The sequence below is a fragment of the Theropithecus gelada genome, chromosome 4, assembly GCF_003255815.1.
Source record: "Theropithecus gelada isolate Dixy chromosome 4, Tgel_1.0, whole genome shotgun sequence".
NCBI classification, from domain to species: domain Eukaryota; kingdom Metazoa; phylum Chordata; class Mammalia; order Primates; family Cercopithecidae; genus Theropithecus; species Theropithecus gelada.
In genome coordinates this window covers 115,424,681-115,441,738 of record NC_037671.1, presented here as the reverse complement: position 1 = coordinate 115,441,738, position 17,058 = coordinate 115,424,681, and the positions used below count along the sequence as shown (strand labels likewise).

General features: G+C 42.6%; 1 protein-coding gene across 1 annotated transcript in view; it reads left to right on the top strand.

Annotated features, from left to right (window-relative positions):
• The window catches only part of PLEKHG1 (pleckstrin homology and RhoGEF domain containing G1), a 156,356-nt gene that overhangs the window by 104,197 nt on the left and 35,101 nt on the right, over positions 1-17,058 (top strand). The window contains exons 5-7 of the mRNA XM_025384161.1: positions 6,286-6,332; positions 11,127-11,277; positions 15,031-15,162. Coding sequence (XP_025239946.1) covers positions 6,286-6,332; positions 11,127-11,277; positions 15,031-15,162 — 330 coding nt within the window. The remainder of the gene's footprint in view (positions 1-6,285; positions 6,333-11,126; positions 11,278-15,030; positions 15,163-17,058) is intronic.

Here is a 17,058-nt window from a genome sequence, read left to right as displayed (position 1 = left end):
TCTGTGTCATCTCTAATTACAATTTGAAAGATTTGAAGAACTAGAAGGAATATATTTTCTTGTAATTTGTATATATTTGTATAACACATTCCCCTAAATCCTTCTAAGCAGATTTGGGTGGCATATTTAATAAATAATGGTATCTAACTAGGAACTGTTGATTTTTATATGAAACCGTCATTTGTAAGGTCCACAGAGCTTCACAAACCTAAGGGCAAACTTGCATTTAATTCCAATTAAGGACATATAGCTGATTTAAATCAAAACCCTCCAATTTAGAATAGGAATAGAACCATAATATCACAAAATGCACAGAAATTCAATCGTGCGTAAGTCGTGAGGTTTTATGATAGCTGGGTACAAGTAGGTCACTATATTATGCAATGTCAACCTACTTTCATTGAAACCATTGTTTTCTCATTTGTATTTTAAATGATCCTGCAGGTCCCAAATTGTAAGGAAAGTCAACTTGATATTGTTCTATTCCAGGTTGAGTATAGCAAGAGGCAGGAAAGAAAAAGCAAGAAACTCAGAAAGTATGAGCCAATCAGAGAAAAGTCCCCATTTGGTACATTAGCTTGCTCATAGACCTTGGGTAAGTCACTCTGGCATTTTCATCCATGGAGCCAGAGCTGGCTTCAAGAACCCATAAGCAAACTCAGGTGCACAGAGGGGCCCAGGTAGAGTCTGTAGCGATCGAGGTGTTTGCCTGGTCTCCTGGGGATGGTCATTGCCATGTGAAATGGCAGGCCCAGGGCTGGTGGGTCTTATGCTTCTTCAGGAGAAGCTAGAAATTGAAATATTTTTTTTTCTTCTTGAGACGGAGTTTCGCTGTTGTCGCCCACGCTGGAGTGCAGTGGTGCGATCTCGGCTCACCACAACTTCCACCTCCCAGGTTCACCTGCCTCAGCCCTCCGAGTAACTGGGATTACAGGCATGTGCCACCACACCCTGCTAATTTTGTATTTTTTTAGTAGAGACGGGGTTTCTCCATGTTGGTCAGGCTGGTCTTGAACTCCTGACCTCGGGTGATCCACCCGCCTCAGCCTCCCAAAGTGCTGGGATTACAGGCGTTAGCCAGCGTGCCTGGTCAAAATAAAAATATTTGTATCATTCAACTTTTAAAACTTGGCAACTAATTTAGACTTTTTAAAATAGCGTGCTTGAAAATTTGGTACAATGCTTGAAATGTTGGCAAGGCCACAGGGAAACAGACACTCTCACAACTGTAGGAAAAGAAAATGGCATGGCCCCTATGGAGACGAATTGGGCTGTGTATCTAGCATCTGAATTCACCCTTTCACCCATCAGTCCTACATCGAGAGATCTATTCCAAGGACACACTGACAGAAATTCATGTAAGCATAATACTGTTTAATGTTTGTTACTGCAAAAGACTAGAAACAGCCAAGTCCCTAAATAAGAACCTGTTTGAATCAACTTTCGTATCCACATAATGAAGTACTGTGAAGCAATAACAGTAAAGAATATCTTGGCCGGGCATGGTGGCTCACGCCTATAATCCCAGCACTTTGGGAGACCGAGGTGGGCAGATTACCTGAGATCAGGAGTTCAAGACCAACTTGACCAACATGATGAAACCCCATCTCTACTAAAAATACAAAAAATTAACCAGGCGTGGTGGCAGGCACCTTTATTTCCAGCTACTAGGTAGGCTGAGGCAGAAGAATCACGTGAGCACAGGAGGCGGAGGTTGCAGTGAGCTGAGATTGCGCCACCGGACTCTAAGCCTGGGCGACTTAGGGTGAGACTCTGTCTCAAAAAAAAAAAAAAAAATCTTTATACACTCCTCGGGGAAGGGAGTGGATAAAAGCGTGTGTACAGCACTGTGGTTCTCAAAGTGTGGTCCTGGACCTGCAGCATCAGCATCACTTGGGAACTTGTTAGAAATGCAGATTCCTAGGCCCTACTCCAAGACCTACTACATCAGAAACCCAGCAATCTATGTTTTAACAGGCCCTCCAGGTAATTCTGGTAGTCAAGTTTGAGGATCACTGGTATAACATTTGTTTATATAGATGAAAGCCTGTAAGATTAAAAATTGATTAAAATTGATTAAAAATTGATACAGGAATGGAGGGAACAGACTAGAAGGGAAAAGAATAGAGGTTAGGCTTCTTTGGAGGCAGGGAGTGGTGGCTCACACCTGTAATCTCAGCACTTTGAGAGGCCAAGGTGAGTAGATCACTTGAGGCCAGGAGTTTGAGACCAGCCTGGCAAACATGACAAAACCCCATCTCTACTAAAAAATAAATAAATAAATATATATATATATAAAAAATATATATATTTATATATATAATATATATATTATATTTTTTAAATATAATATTCGCTAGGCCGTAGTAAGTAGCTGGGACTACAGGTGTATGCTACCACACCCAACACATTTTTTGAATTTTTAGTAGAGATAGGGTTTCTCCATGTTGGCCAGGCTGGTCTTAAACACCTGGCCTCAAGTGAACCGCCTGCCTTGGCCTCCCAAAGTGTTGGGATTATAGGTATGAGCCACCGTGCCCGGACTAAAATAAGGAAACTAAACAGAATACCATTGTTACACTTAAATAATTCCATAACATCATAAAGTTTCACCAGTCACTATTCATATTTCCTTTTTTCTTTTTAAAAGATTTTGCCTGTTTGATTTGCAAATAAAAATCACATAGAGCAGGCCGGGCGTGGTGGCTCACGCCCAGGAGGCAAAGGCTGCAGTGAACCGATATTACAACACTGCTCTGCAGCCTGGGTGACAGAGCAAGACTCCATCTCAAAAACAAACAACAACAACAACAACACACACCACTTCCTACCTCTGTCTGCTGAGAAATCCTAGAAATGATGATTACCCTACAGCAAGAGTGTCCCTGATACCCAGATTGTGGTCTCCCAACACTGTTTCCTGCTAGAAGGAATAGGGACTCCATGAAGAATGACTGTAGGGCACAAAATATACAAGATAGTCTGGAACATCTTGTCACACCAGGAAACAAGCTACAAAACACCATAGGCCAGGTCATGAATGCTCAAGAAGGGGCTCCTACTAGCCAAAAATGGGATAATTTGAGCATCAGTGAAGATAATTAACTGAAAACAATGAAAATTCATTAAATAGGCCCATATTAATGAATTTTTAGTGATATTAAAACACCAAATTGATCACATTTGCATGATGCTGGAGAATCAAGGCATTATTTTGAAAATTAAAGGAAAGAATTGACTGGGTGTGGTAGCTTATGCATGTAATCCCTTACACTTTGGGAGGCTGAGTCAGGGGGATCACTTGAGCCCAGAAGTTTGAGACCAGCCTGGGCAATATAGCAAGACCCTGTTTCCATAAAAAAGTTTAAAACTTAGCCAGAGGTGGTGGCATGCCTGTGGTCCCAGATACTCTGGAGGCTGGGGTGGGAGGATCACTTGAGCCCAGGAGGTTGTGGCTGAAATGAACCATGAAAACACCTCTGTACTCCAGCATGGGTGACAGAGCAAGATCCTGTCTTGAAATGAAAAGGAAAGAATTAAGCATTTATTCTGCCTTTCCCATACAGACCATAAACTTCAGAGTAACCAAGAGTTAATATAAGGAGGTTCTATTTTTGGAAAGATTCTAGCTAATAAATAAGGAATAAAGTATTAGAAATACCACTATTTCCCAAACCCTAATAAATTAATAGATCTAGCCAATAAGTACCAATGGTTGTTAGCATCACAGAAGAGAGACAACCAGACTTTATGTCCATTGGACTTCCCAATTCCATTAGACTTCCATTGTACTTCCATTAGAGGAAGCACAAAATAGCCACTAGTGTATTGTGCCAAAGTATGGAACCTAAATCTGAGCAAGTCTGTACTAAACCAGTACGACTATAATGGACAGGGCATATTAAATGAAACCAGGCTGGGCGTGATGGCTCACGCCTGTAATCCCAGCACTTTGGGATGCCAAGGTGGGTGGATCACTTGAGATCAGGAGTTCAAGACCTGCCTGGCCAACATGGGGAAACCCAGTCTCCAATAAAAATGCAAAAGTTAGCCAGATGTGGTGACGCATTCCTGTAATCCCTGCTACTTGAGAGGGTGAGGCAGGAGAATCACTTGAACCTGGGAGGCAGAGGCTGCAGTGAGCCAAGATCATGCCACTACACTCCAGCCTGGGCAACAGAGTGAGAATCCATCTCAAAAACATAAATAACAAGGAAACTCTAAGGATGTCATCAGTAATACTGGAACTGGGGCTGTGCAGCACAACAGTATGGTTTCTTCAACTCACTTGCAAAAGGAAGAAAACTAGGGGAGAACCGAAAGATTAAAAGGGACTACTAAAGAGATAGCAGCCATTTGCTCTGTGTGATTTTTTTTTTTTTTTTTAAAGACAGTCTCACTCTATCGCCCAGGCTGGAGTGCAGTCGCGCGATCTCGGCTCACTACAAGCTCCACCTCCCGGGTTCACACCATTCTCCCGCCTCAGCCTCCCGAGTAGCTGGGACTACAGGCGCCCGCCACCACACCTGGCTAATTTTTTGTATTTTTAGTAGAGATGGCGTTTCACCGTGTTAGCCAGGATGGTCTGGATCTCCTGACCTCGTGATCCACCCACCGTGGCCTCCAAAAGTGCTGGGATTACAGGTGTGAGCCACCACGCCCAGCCTGCTCTATGTGATTTTTATTTGCAAATCAAACAGGCAAAATCTTTTAAAAAGAAAAAAGGAAATATGAATAGTGACTGGTGAAACCTCATGATGTTATGGAATTATTTAAGTGTAACAGTGGTATTCTGTTTAGTTTCCTTATTTTAGTCTGGGCAGGTGGCTCATGCCTATAATCCCAACACTTTGGGAAGCCAAGGCAGGCAGATCACTTGAGGCCAGGCGTTCAAGACCAGCCTAGCCAACATGGCAAAACCCTATCTCTACTAAAAATTCAAAAAATGTGTTGGGTGTGGTAGCGTACACCTGTAGTCCCAGCTACTCAGGAAGCTGAAGCAGGAGAATTGCTTGAACGCAGGAGGCGGAGGTTGCAGTGAGCCGAGATCACACCACTTGCACTCCAGCCGGGGCAACAAGTGAGACTCCATCTCAAAAAAATAAAATAAAGTCCTTATTTTAGAGATACATGTTAAACTATTTACAAGCAAAATGATGTCTAGAATTTAATTCAGGATGATGGGGAAGCAGGGGAGTGGCGGGGGACAGAGACAAGGAGTTAATGATTATTGGGGTTGGACGATGGAAACTTGGGGATTCATTTTACTATTCTCTCTACTTGAAGTTTAAACTAATTCCATTAAAAAAAAGTTTAACCTAATTCCAGTTGAGGTTAACAGGAAGGATTCTAAGTAGAGATTTTAGAATTTTAAAAAATTAAAGCATTAAAGCTGCCAGAAAAATAGGCACTTAGAGTCACGCGAATCTAGCATTAAGTGGTCTAAAAAGTAAAAGAAAGTAAAAGTTAAAAAAAATTGCAGAATATGAAACTCCACCAAAATAATCTGTGGCTCTTTTTCAAAATATAATTTCAAGGCCAAGCATAGTGGCTCATGCCTGTAATCCCAGCACTTTGAGAAGCTGAGGCGGGCGGATAACTGGAGACCAGGAATTAGAGACAAGCCTGGCCAACATAGCGAAACCCCATCTTTACTAAAAATACAAAAAATTAGCTGGGCATGGTGACGCATGCCTGTAATCTCAGCTACTCGGGAGGCTGAAGCACAAGAATTGCTTGTACTGGGGAGGTGGAGACGGAGGCTACAGTGAGCAGAGATCGCGCCATTGCACTCCAGCCTAGGCAACAGAGCGAGACTCCATCTCAAAAAAAAAAAAAAAGAAAGTAATTTTATTTTAGATTTTGCAAGAGCTAGTAATTCATGGGCCTTGAATTAGTTATTCTGACTGACGGTCTTACCATCAAAAGTTCCAGCCACTTCCTCTCCCTGTCTACATACCTCTTTTCTTTGAGAGTCTAGGAAAAAATTGTGAAAGACATTGAAATCCACCAAAGTCGGGCACGGTGGCGCATTCCTGTAATCCCAGCTACTCGGGAGACTGAGGCAGGATAATCACTTGAACCGGGGAGGCGGAGATTGCTGTGAGCCAAGATCATGCCATTGCACTCCAGCCTGGCCAACGAGAGCGAAACTCCGCCTCAAAAAAAAAAAAAATATATATATATGTAGAAATGTCAAGGCCCAAATGCTATTTCTTTTTATTGTTTTCAAATGAATGTGTCTGTGCTTTGTTTCCTATAAAAATGTCTTCTGTTTCCTTGCAGAGTGAAGAGTTCCACATTTATACCCAGTATTGCACTAACTATCCAAGGTATGGATCAAGAATGGGACAAGAGTACTTTTGCTCACTTTCACATTGTTTCAAGTCGGCTGGTGCAGTACACATGGTTGTTAGGTGTTCTGTGCCTGGCCTTGTGCTGAATAATATGGGAAGAATGCAAAACGTGCTGAGAACAGATTATAGGGGTACCCAGATATGGATCCATCTGGGCTTTGGGGCTCCCTGCAGAGCCAGGGTGGGGAAAAATTGAAAAAGTCTATGGAGAAACCAAAAAGGTGACTAGGTATCTCCAAAAGGAAACTAAGCAAGCTGTCGCATCAGGGTAAGTCTTGCCTGCTAGCCCTTTTCTGTGTGTGTCATGTTTTTAAGAATTTTGGAAACATTGCTAATGAGTTTTTATAATCTAGGTGGGGAGAGAACAGGTTCTATTTTTTCCAAATAAATTTTACGAATTATGTAAGTTTAAGGGAGTTCAGAGGAAGGACAGATCATCATAAGCCTAGATGAGAAGAGGGGCTTCATCATCTCGCCTGGGTTGTTGGTTCAGTTTTTCTTGCATTGGAAATCAATGTCACAAGGGCCGTGTAGGAAGCATCCTTGGACAATGTATTGACCATTTCAGTAAGAGAGTTGGGCCTACGATGATGGGCTACAACTGTAGGAATTTCTTTTTTTTCTCCAGAAGACATTTATTGGGCCCTTACTAATTCCTAAGCACTGTACTAAATGCTGTACATACAAAATACTAAATTTAACTTTTCAAAGCAATCCAGAGACATTGAGGGATTTTTTTTTTTTTTTTTTTTTAAAGCAGAGCACCCATCCCGGTGCCTGGCCCCTCCTAGGTTCTTCATAAGTGCTAGTTCATCATCATCCCTGCCCCTTCCCCATTTCATGGATGAAGTAACTGAGGCTCTGCTAGGTAAGGTGATTCTCTGAGGGGTGCATAGCTGATGAATGCCCCAACCTGGATTTGAACCAGGGTTTCTTCTCCGACTTCTAAGACCTCGTGCTACTATGAATATGTCCTTGTAAAAGTTGCTGAAACTGTGATTCTCCCCCTGCCTTTTTATTTTCCTTTTTTTCCACATGATTAGCAGACTTTGAGTTATGGATTGTTTCGTTTTGTTTTTTTGAGACAGTCTCACTCCACCACCCAGGCTGGAGTGCAGTGGCGCGATCTCAGCTCACTGCAACCTCTACCTTTGGGTTCAAGCGATTCTCCTACCTCAACCTCCTGAGTAGCTGCAATTATACGGCGCCCTGCCAGACCTTGAGTTATCTTAAGGACCAGCCAGGAAGAAGAGCGCTAGGGAGACTTTACACATTCTGTAGCCAGTCTTGGTAGACAGGTCCCTGATGATAAAGTGGATGGTGGGATCCACCTAGAAGAGAAGCCAACAGGCTGAGCCCTGAGTGTTACTTCTGGAAGGAAGAACAAATAGGTCCCCTGCTCCCCACTGTCAGGAGTAACCTCGGAAAGCCAGTATAGATTAAAGACCCAGGATGTTGCTGCATGTGGTGGCATGCATCTGTAGTCCTACAGCTACTCAAGAGGCTGGGGCAGGAGGATAGCTTGAGCCCGGGAGTTTGAGGCTACAGTGAGCTATTATTGCACCACTGCACTACAGCCCAGGCAACAGAGCAAGATCCTATATCTTAAAGACCCAAGAAGCAGCCAGGTCCAGGGACTTATGCCTGTAATCCTAGCACTTTGGGAGACCAAGGCAGGCAGATCACCTGGGGTCAGGAGTTCGAGACCAACCTGGGCAACATGGCAGAAGCCCATCTCTACTAAAAATACAAAAATCAGCTAGGCACGGTGGCACATGCCTATAATCCCAGCTACTTGGGACGCTAAGGCAGGAGAATCCCTTGAACCTAGGAGGTGGAGGTTGCAGTGAACTGAGATCACACCACTGTACTCCAGCCTTGTTGACAGAGAAAGAAAGACTCTGTCTTAAAAAAAAAAAAAAAAAAAAACCTGAGAAGCCAGAAGTTCAGAGGCTCAACTTACTCATGGCAAATATTTTCCCTTGGAGGATCCTTGCTTTCCCCAGTTTCCCCTAAAAAAACAAAACAAAAAATAAATAAATAGACCCACATGCATATTAGAACATTTATTATACATCCTTATCTGTAGACCCACCCATAGTTAATTTACATGGTTTCACTTAAGCGATTTTCTCTCTTAAAGGATTTGTTTCCATCTTAATGCTGAAAACATCAGGAGATTGCAGGATGCCCCAGCTAAATCCCATGATTGTAAACCAAAAGCCAGCTTGCCTCACACCCTAACTCAGAGGGGTCACAGAATCGGCCCTCAACTTCTCCACAAAACTTCTTCCTCAGGGAAGGAATAAATGTTCAGATTCTGAAGAATCAACAAAGTTCCGGACCCAATTATGAGAATCTAAAACGATACAGGAGCTTGTTTGGGGAATTATGTTTGTGTAAATTTCATTATAAACATATCATTTGAAGAAATAACTTCTTAATTTAAACTTCCAAAATTGCAAATTCAGAAGATTTTGTGATTTACTAAGAAGAGTACAAAATAAAAACAGCCTCTCTATATATGCTAGGCTGCCTCAGAGCCAGGGAAAAGGCAAAATCATTTGCGCAAGGACATTTTTAAGAGCTTGTCATTCATGGAGCACTGTCCCAAGCCTGGTGTAAGTTGGCAGGAAATAGCAAACAATACCCTTGCCTTCAAGTAGTTTCTATTCTTTTGAAGGTCAGATGCAACTAAATGCCATGGTGAAAGAGCACGTTCTGGAAGATCAAATAAATATAAATTAACACAGGACAAACTCAGTAATGTGTAATAAAAGCTCAAGGTTAAGGATAATTTTCTGGAGAAAGTTGTCTTTTTTTGGAGTTAGAGTCTTGCTCTGTCGCCCAGGCTGGAGTGCATTGGTGTGATCTCAGCTCACTGCAACCTTTGCCTCCCAGGTTCAAGCAATTCTCTTGCTGCAGCCTCCCAAGTAGCTGGGATTACAGGCACGTGCCACCACACCCATCTAATTTTTGTATTTTTAGGAGAGATGGGGTTTCACCATGTTGGCCAAGCTGGTCTCGAACTCCTGATCTCAAGCGATCCACCTGCCTCGGCCTTCCAAAGTGCTGGGATTACAGGCATGAGCCACCGTGCCTGGTGAGGCAGTTGTCTTTAAAAAAAAAAAAAAATTGAGTCTGACTCTGAAGAAACATGTTAGCAGAAAGGTACTCAAAAGTTGTTCGCAGTGAAGAAGACATGTCCATTTCTTGCCCAATTGGGTGGTTTTCATATTCATAGAGAAATCTTTTAACTTGTCTGCTTGTATCCAATCAGTTTGCTCTCTGAGACCCGAAGTTCCTTTCTCCCACTTAACAAGCCAAAAGTGCCAGGTATTTCAGCCCATCTGACAATTTTCCTTCCCCCTTTGGAGCCAGGCTGATGATATTAAATGTCGCAGGCACATCTTGACAGTGTCCACTATATTCATACCAGTCATACCTCAGTGATTTTACTGTGAAGAGACACAAGCTCCCACACTCTGTTCCCCAGGGAGGGGCGCAAACCTGGCCAGGTCCTTGTCCTCAGATGCCTGCCTGTGCCCAAGACTTCCAGGAACCTGGAGCTCAGCGTACTCCTAATTTGTTGCAGGTTTTTACCCTTAAGCAAGAGCCCAAGCCTTTAGGTGGCCAAAGGGCTACAGAGCAGCCGATTCTGACTCTAAAGAACCTTAGAAGCGTTCCTAGGTTACATGATGGAGTTTTGAAATCTTGACTCAAGGGGAAAATAAATCAGTGTGAATAGATTTTTCTCAAAATAGATTGGCACAAAAGGGATTCTAATGGTTTAATTATGAAACTTCCATTTAACTTTCTCACAGCCTTATTTTGTTGTTTGGCTCTATCTGATTTTCTCAAGTAATCCTGAAAATGTTACTGACTTAGGGAGAAAAGGGCTGAAATTATTTCCACCTGCTTCCTTCTACATTTTGAGAACAAAAGATTTTTAATTTACGTGTGTGTGACTGCACAAGCCATTAGCTTGCTTTGTGATATGAGCATTGTTTCAACCATTGCCTTAAGATGTTTTGGGGCAATCTATGCCCAGCACCTCGGGGGGATCTGGGCTGAAGGAATTCTAACCCACTGTTGGAACACCCTGATCTGAGGCGCACTCCATAGGAGCAAGACTCTCTGGCTTTCCCAGAAGCTGTATTATGTGCAAGGATAACAATTTGGAGGTGGAAAGGGAGACTTGTTCAAAGATTCCCCCAAGGGAAGAGATCTCTAAGGAAGGTCACCACATAGGGTCGCAGTCTGTGCATCATATAAAAGGGGCCAGCAGAGGGGGTGATAAATGCTCTGACAGGGGGCTGGATCTCCTAGCAGGAAGGAACTCCTTTTTCTTAGTAGAAAGAAAGTCTGCCTAGTCTTTATAATCTAACCTGTGGAAATGGAACACAGACGTGCCGTGTGAGCACCGCACAGAGATACCCAGATAGGGCACAGCTAGGGGCTAAAATCCCACTCAGATACATTTTGCCAAGCCATGGGCCCTGGCACAAGCCTGCGTCTCCTAGGAAGAAGGAACTTGTTCCTTAGAAGCCATGAGTCCAGGGTGCCACTGCCATTGGGTCCAGTGCCTTTTTCTAATTCACCCTCCCAGAGGGACCCCTTTCTCCAATTTACCTAAAGGCGTGCTGATCTGGCTGCAGCTCTGGAACTACCCTACCCATTTTAGAGCATTTACACTTGTAATGGCATTTAAAACTTGAATATCCACATAAAGCATTACAATTTAGATAAAAACATGGATTCTTCCTGCAGATCCGTGGCTGTGCTAACAGAGTGCATGAGGAACAAGATACTGGCCAAATTCTTCAGGGAACGTCAGGAAACTCTGAAGCACTCGCTGCCTCTGGGGTCCTATCTCTTGAAACCAGTGCAGCGGATTCTCAAGTATCATCTCCTTCTGCATGTAAGTTTCTGCCTGGCGTGAGCACTTTCCAGGGGATGGGAGTTTTGTGTGTATATATTAAGTTTGGTGGAAAATACCAGAAAATGCTGTGGACATATGGAAACATTTCCCACACTCATATTTCACAACTGACTAATCTGCTTTGAGGATTTGGAGATATTTATATTCTAGGCCCGTAGCCCCATTGACAACAGCCAAGAGAAGAGATTAATCTTAGCTCTGATTCTGATGGGGCTTAGGAGTGCCTCGCCCTGTGCACTGACAGTTTCAGGCAGGGAGCTATCATGCAAATGGAAAACAGATTTTGTAATGTTTCCATCAGCCCCGATTCAGTAGGCAATTGGAAAGGAAAGCTATTTGTCATAGATTGGCTTTTGTATGGAGAGCAAAGAGAAGAGGCTAAAAAGGGAGAGGACAGATGAGCAGAGTCATAAGTGACCTCCACGCTGGGCTTAGCGTCACTTCAGGTGTCTCTCCTCTTATATTATTTTCTACTACTTTTACAAAATTCAAGAAGGCTTTAGAAACAAAGATAATCATATCTCTTAAATTCTTTTTTCTTTTCTTTTTTTTTTTTTTTTTTTTTTTTTTCTTGAGAGAGGGTCTGGCTCTGTTGCCCAGGCTGGCATGCAGTGGTGTAATCACAGATCACTACAACCTCTGCCTCCTGGGCTCGAGCAGTCCTCCTACCTCAGCACCCTGAGTAGCTGGGACTCCAGGTGTGCACCACCATGCCCGGCCAATCTTTTTGTATTTTTGGTAGAGATAGAATGTCACCATGTTGCCCAGCCTGGTCTCAAACTCCTGAGCTCAAGCAATCCTCCTGCCTCAGTCTCCCAAAGTGCTGGCATTACAGACGTGAGCCACCACGCCCGGCCTCAAATTCTTATTTCTTACCCTCCAAAAAAGTTGATGCGAATGAAAAAAAAAAAATAAATACCTATGATAGTAGGTAATTTTCATTCAGTAAGTAGGACTTGCTTACTTTTGTAGCAGGAGAAAGACAGTACAGTGGAGTGGTTAGGAACAGGGCTCTGGGACTGCCTGGGTCTAAATCTTAACAATTGCCCACATTCACTGTGACTCACAGGCATTTGGTAAAAATAAGCTATTGTTTTTTATTATTTTTATGATACATTAAAATCCCCTTTTTAAAGGAATTTTAATTCAGAGTTCCTCTCCATGTCAACAGGCCTGCAGTTTACAGGTATCTCTTTTTAAGTGATTCCAGGTTTCTAACTTGGATAATTATTCCAGATTTGTTTGGTTCATATATATTTAAAATTTCAAGAACTTTGTCCATCTTTACTAGCAATTTCTTAGCTTCGTCTCTTTGCCTGGGTGGCTTGTCTTTGGAGAATCTTATGTTCTCTGAAGTCACGTCGGGGATATTATTTTAATTTTTAAATTGATCCTTATGACCTCTTAGATTTAGTGGGATTTATTTGCAAAATCAGTGTCCAAATAACTCTTAAATAAAATTTGTCTCGGGACACATCTCTGCTGTATTCTGTTAATATAACATCTAAGACGTGTGTGTCCCAAAAATCTCTAATGTGGTCTTCTAGACGGTGAGAGGGCCGTCAGTCAAAAAGAAAGTTTAAGATCTCAGTTAAGCGTGTGAGACAACGAGTCAAGATCCTTACAAAAAGTTAATTAATAGGAAAAACAGCCTTTATCCTGCATATTAAGGGCTGGCAATGAAGAAAAAAAGTGGTTAGATTAATCGAAAACTGACTTCTGGTTGCTTTTGAAGTGTTTTCTGTTTTCATAGATGATTAGAGGGCTCCCTCTATGTCATTCACATCATTTCTTTCTTTTTGTTTTTCTTTTTTTTTTTTTTTTTGAGATGGAGTTTCTCTCTTTTGCCAGATTAGAGTGCAGTGGCACAATCTCAGCTCACTGCAACCTCTGCCTCCCAGGTTTGAGCAATTCTCCTGCCTCAGCTTCCCGAATAGCTGGGACTACAGGTGCGCACCACCATGCCCAGCTAATTTTTTGTATTTTTAGTAGAGATGGGGTTTCACCATATTGGCCAGGATGGTCTCGATCTCTTGACCTCATGATCTGCCTGCCTCGGCCTCTCAAAGTGCTGGGATTACAGGAGTGAGCCACCGCGCCCGGCCCATTCACATCATTTCAAAGTTATGTAGCCATCCATGAAAATCCCCACAGAAATATCCTCTGTACCTCCCAGTCTGTTTACTGATGAGCACAATTGCCTCTCAGGCTACAAGAAGAAATCATTATATTTTTAAATTTGCCATTTAGGACCTTGTTAACAGCTGAGTCCAAGCATGGAAAGAAAATGTAAATTCTTATACAGTTTCTAGCTAGATGAAAAAGTTGAGTATTCAGTAAAAGTAAACAAAGATCTACGTGGTTACTATAAAATAATGGGACTAATCTTCAAGTTGTACTATAACATTTAACCTCTACCTGTTAGCTGATCATGTATGATAAATGTAACAAGAACGATCTAATTGATTAGTGTTTTCTTACTGTTTTAGGCACTAATATAGGATTACTGTTATTGTTGTTTTTAAGAAGGCAATAGTTTCAGTTTAATAAGCACTTATTTACCACCCAGCTCTCTGCTGGGCACTGAGGAGAGATAAAGAATCAAAGGAACTCTATACAATAGTCTCTATCTTTAGACTGTTGAGGATCAAGGGACAAGTGTCTTATGTGCTCAAAAGAATTAGAACAAAGATCCTGTCCCTCTCTCATGTTCCTGGGATTGTGGGCCTCCAGTGGTAAGATGATTGCTAATGTAACATACTTCTGACCATCAGAGAATTGAGTGCTGAAACCATGAGATCCTTCTCAACACTCTGAAGGATTGTCTTTAGTCCACTTCATTTGGCCTTTAAAACCTTATCTATAGGAAAATGTGCTAAAATGCCTACTCGCTATAGAGATCGTTTTGTAAGGATAGTTTTCGCTATATTTTTGAGTCTGTTAAATATTAAGGTCCTGTATGAAACATTTTGCTTCCTATATAAATAAATAAGGGAAAAAATAAGTATGCGTTTTATCTTGTAAGAGTGAGAACTATATTACTGAGAACTGTTTAACATTGGCCACCAGGAAGCTCAGAACTCTACAGCTATAAGATCAATTCCCACATCTGTTATAATAACTGTAATATCACTGTGATACTCAATGGGCTACATGCATGTTGTATTTTATCCTGTTTATCCTGGAATTCTATTCCACTTTTATCTTTCCTATCCCTTTTCTTTTTTTCTCCTTGTCTTACCATTTTGTTGCAGGTATTTCCAGCCTCAAAATCTTAAAGAATGATGGTAGTCTGTAAATATTTTGTCAATTAATTAATTAATTAATTATTTTAAGGCAGAGTCTCACTCTGTCACCCAGGCTGGAGTGCAGTGGCCCAATCTTGGCTCACTGCAACCTCTGTCTCCCAGGTTCAAGTGATTCTTCTGCTTCAGCCTCCCAAATAGCTGGAACTACAGGCTTGCGCCACCATGCCCAGCTTATTTTTGTATTTTTAGGAGAGACAGGGTTTCACCATATTGGCCAGGCTGGTCTCGAACTCCCAACCTCAGGTGATCCACCCATCTTGGCCTCCCGAAGTGCTGGGATTATAGGCGTGAGCCACCACACCCAGCTGGTAGTGTGTAAATAAATAAGTAAAAATAAAGTATAAGGAACTAATCATAGAGGTGGCATTTGTTTCACTGGCTGTATGAAAAAAAAATGGGAAAAAATTGTTCTTTTTTGTTTAAGGAAATAGAAAATCACCTTGATAAGGACACAGAAGGCTATGATGTGGTGCTTGATGCTATAGACACAATGCAGCGAGTCGCCTGGCACATCAATGACATGAAGCGGAAACATGAGCACGCAGTCCGGTTACAGGTGAGCCTGCGAGGTGTCGGTGCCCAGCAGGGTTGCAGGTGTACTGACTGACTGTTTTCCCAATAAAATATTAAGACTGCGCAAGTACTGCACTACACTCACGGTCTTCAGTGTAGTTCTCCCTGAAAAAAGTTCAGGACATCAGTAATACTGACCATTGTCTAGTATGGCTATTTAAGAGAAAGTGACATTATAACTTTCTTTTTTTTTTTTTTTTTTCTGAGATGGAGTTTCGCTCTTGTTGCCCAGACTAGAGTGCAATGGCACAATCTCAGCTCACCACAACCTCTGCCTCCAGCGTTCAAGCAATTACTCTGCCCCAGCCTCCCGAGTAGCTGAGATTACAGGCATGCCTGGCTTATTTTGTATTTTTAGTAGAGACGGGGTTTCTCCATGTTGGTCAGGCTGGTCTCGAACTCCTGACCTCAGGTGATCCACCCGCCTCAGCCTCCCAAAGTGCTGGGATTACAGGCGTGAGCCACCAATTTTGTATTTTTAGTAGAGACGGGGTTTCTTCATGTTGGTCAGGCTGGTCTCGAACTCCCAACCTCAGTTGATGTGCCCACCTCAGCCTCCCAAAGTGCTGGGATTACAGGTGTGAGCCACCACACCCAGCCAAAATTATAACTTTTAAGCTAATTGTTTGCTTATAGCCCCTTTGATGATCTAAGTTAAAATTTTGAGTCTCCTACTTCTATTAATTGCAAATTTAGTAATTCTTGTTTAAAGCAACTTTCCCTAAACTATATAAACACTTGTTAAGCCTTTATTCCTCTGCCTCCAGTTCCTGCAAAATCATGAGGTGGTGCGTGGGTGTCATAGGCAGGGGACGCAGAGGAGGGGGAGCCAAGGCTGAACCAGCTCCTTTACAGTCACTTGGGATGTGACCCTCCAGCATGTCATTTTAGTTTCCTTTTTTTTTGTTTTTGGAGACGAAGTTTCACTCCTGTTGCCCAGGCTGGAATGCAGTGGCACAATCTCAGCTCAGTGCAACCTTCGGCTCCCAGGTTCAAGTGATCCTCCTGCTTCAGCCTCCTTAGTAGTTGGGATTAGGATTACAGGGGCATACCACCACGCCCGGCTAATTTTCTGTTTTTAGTAAAGATGGGGTTTCACCAGGTTGACCAGGCTTATCTTGAACTCCTAACCTCTGATGATCCACCTGCCTCAGCCTCCCAAAGTGCTGGGATTACAGGCATGAGCCACCACGCCCTACAGTTTCCTCATTTTTAAAGTAAGACAGAGAAGTTTGCTAAAGGCCTATCCAGCACAAACATTTTGAGCCCTAAATCTTAAGGAACTTTTGACAGATGTTGGGCCAGTGATCATGCCCTGGGGACTTCAATAGATGCACTATGAAAAGCGAAACAAGGGGCTGCGTGGGCCCAGAGGCCAGTTCCAGGCTCCTGGCTGTCCCTAGAGTGAGAGAGAAAAGCCCAAAGTGACTCCACGCTATACAGAGTGGCCTTGCCTAACTCAAGAAAAAGGATACCTTATTTGGCTCATAAGTCAGAACAAACTCTGTAGGCTTCAGGTATAGGCAGCCAGAGTGTGGTGTGATGTCATTGACTATCAAAACTCAGAGGAAGATGACATTCTAATCTTCCAGGCTGCTTTTTTTTTTTTTTTTTTTTTTTTTTTTTTAGCAACGGCAACAAAAGTTTAATGCTTTATCATACAAATGTTTTGCAGACATAATATCAGAATCCATTGAATACAGTCATCCCCCTGATCCACACTTTCACTTCCGGCAGTTTCATTTGCCTGTGGTCAACCAAGGTTAGAACATTTTAAATGGGCCAGGAGTGATGGCTCACACCTGTAAGCCCTGCACTTTGGGAGGCTGAGGCAGGTGGATTTCTTGATGTCAGGAGTTCAAGTCCAGCCGGGCAACAT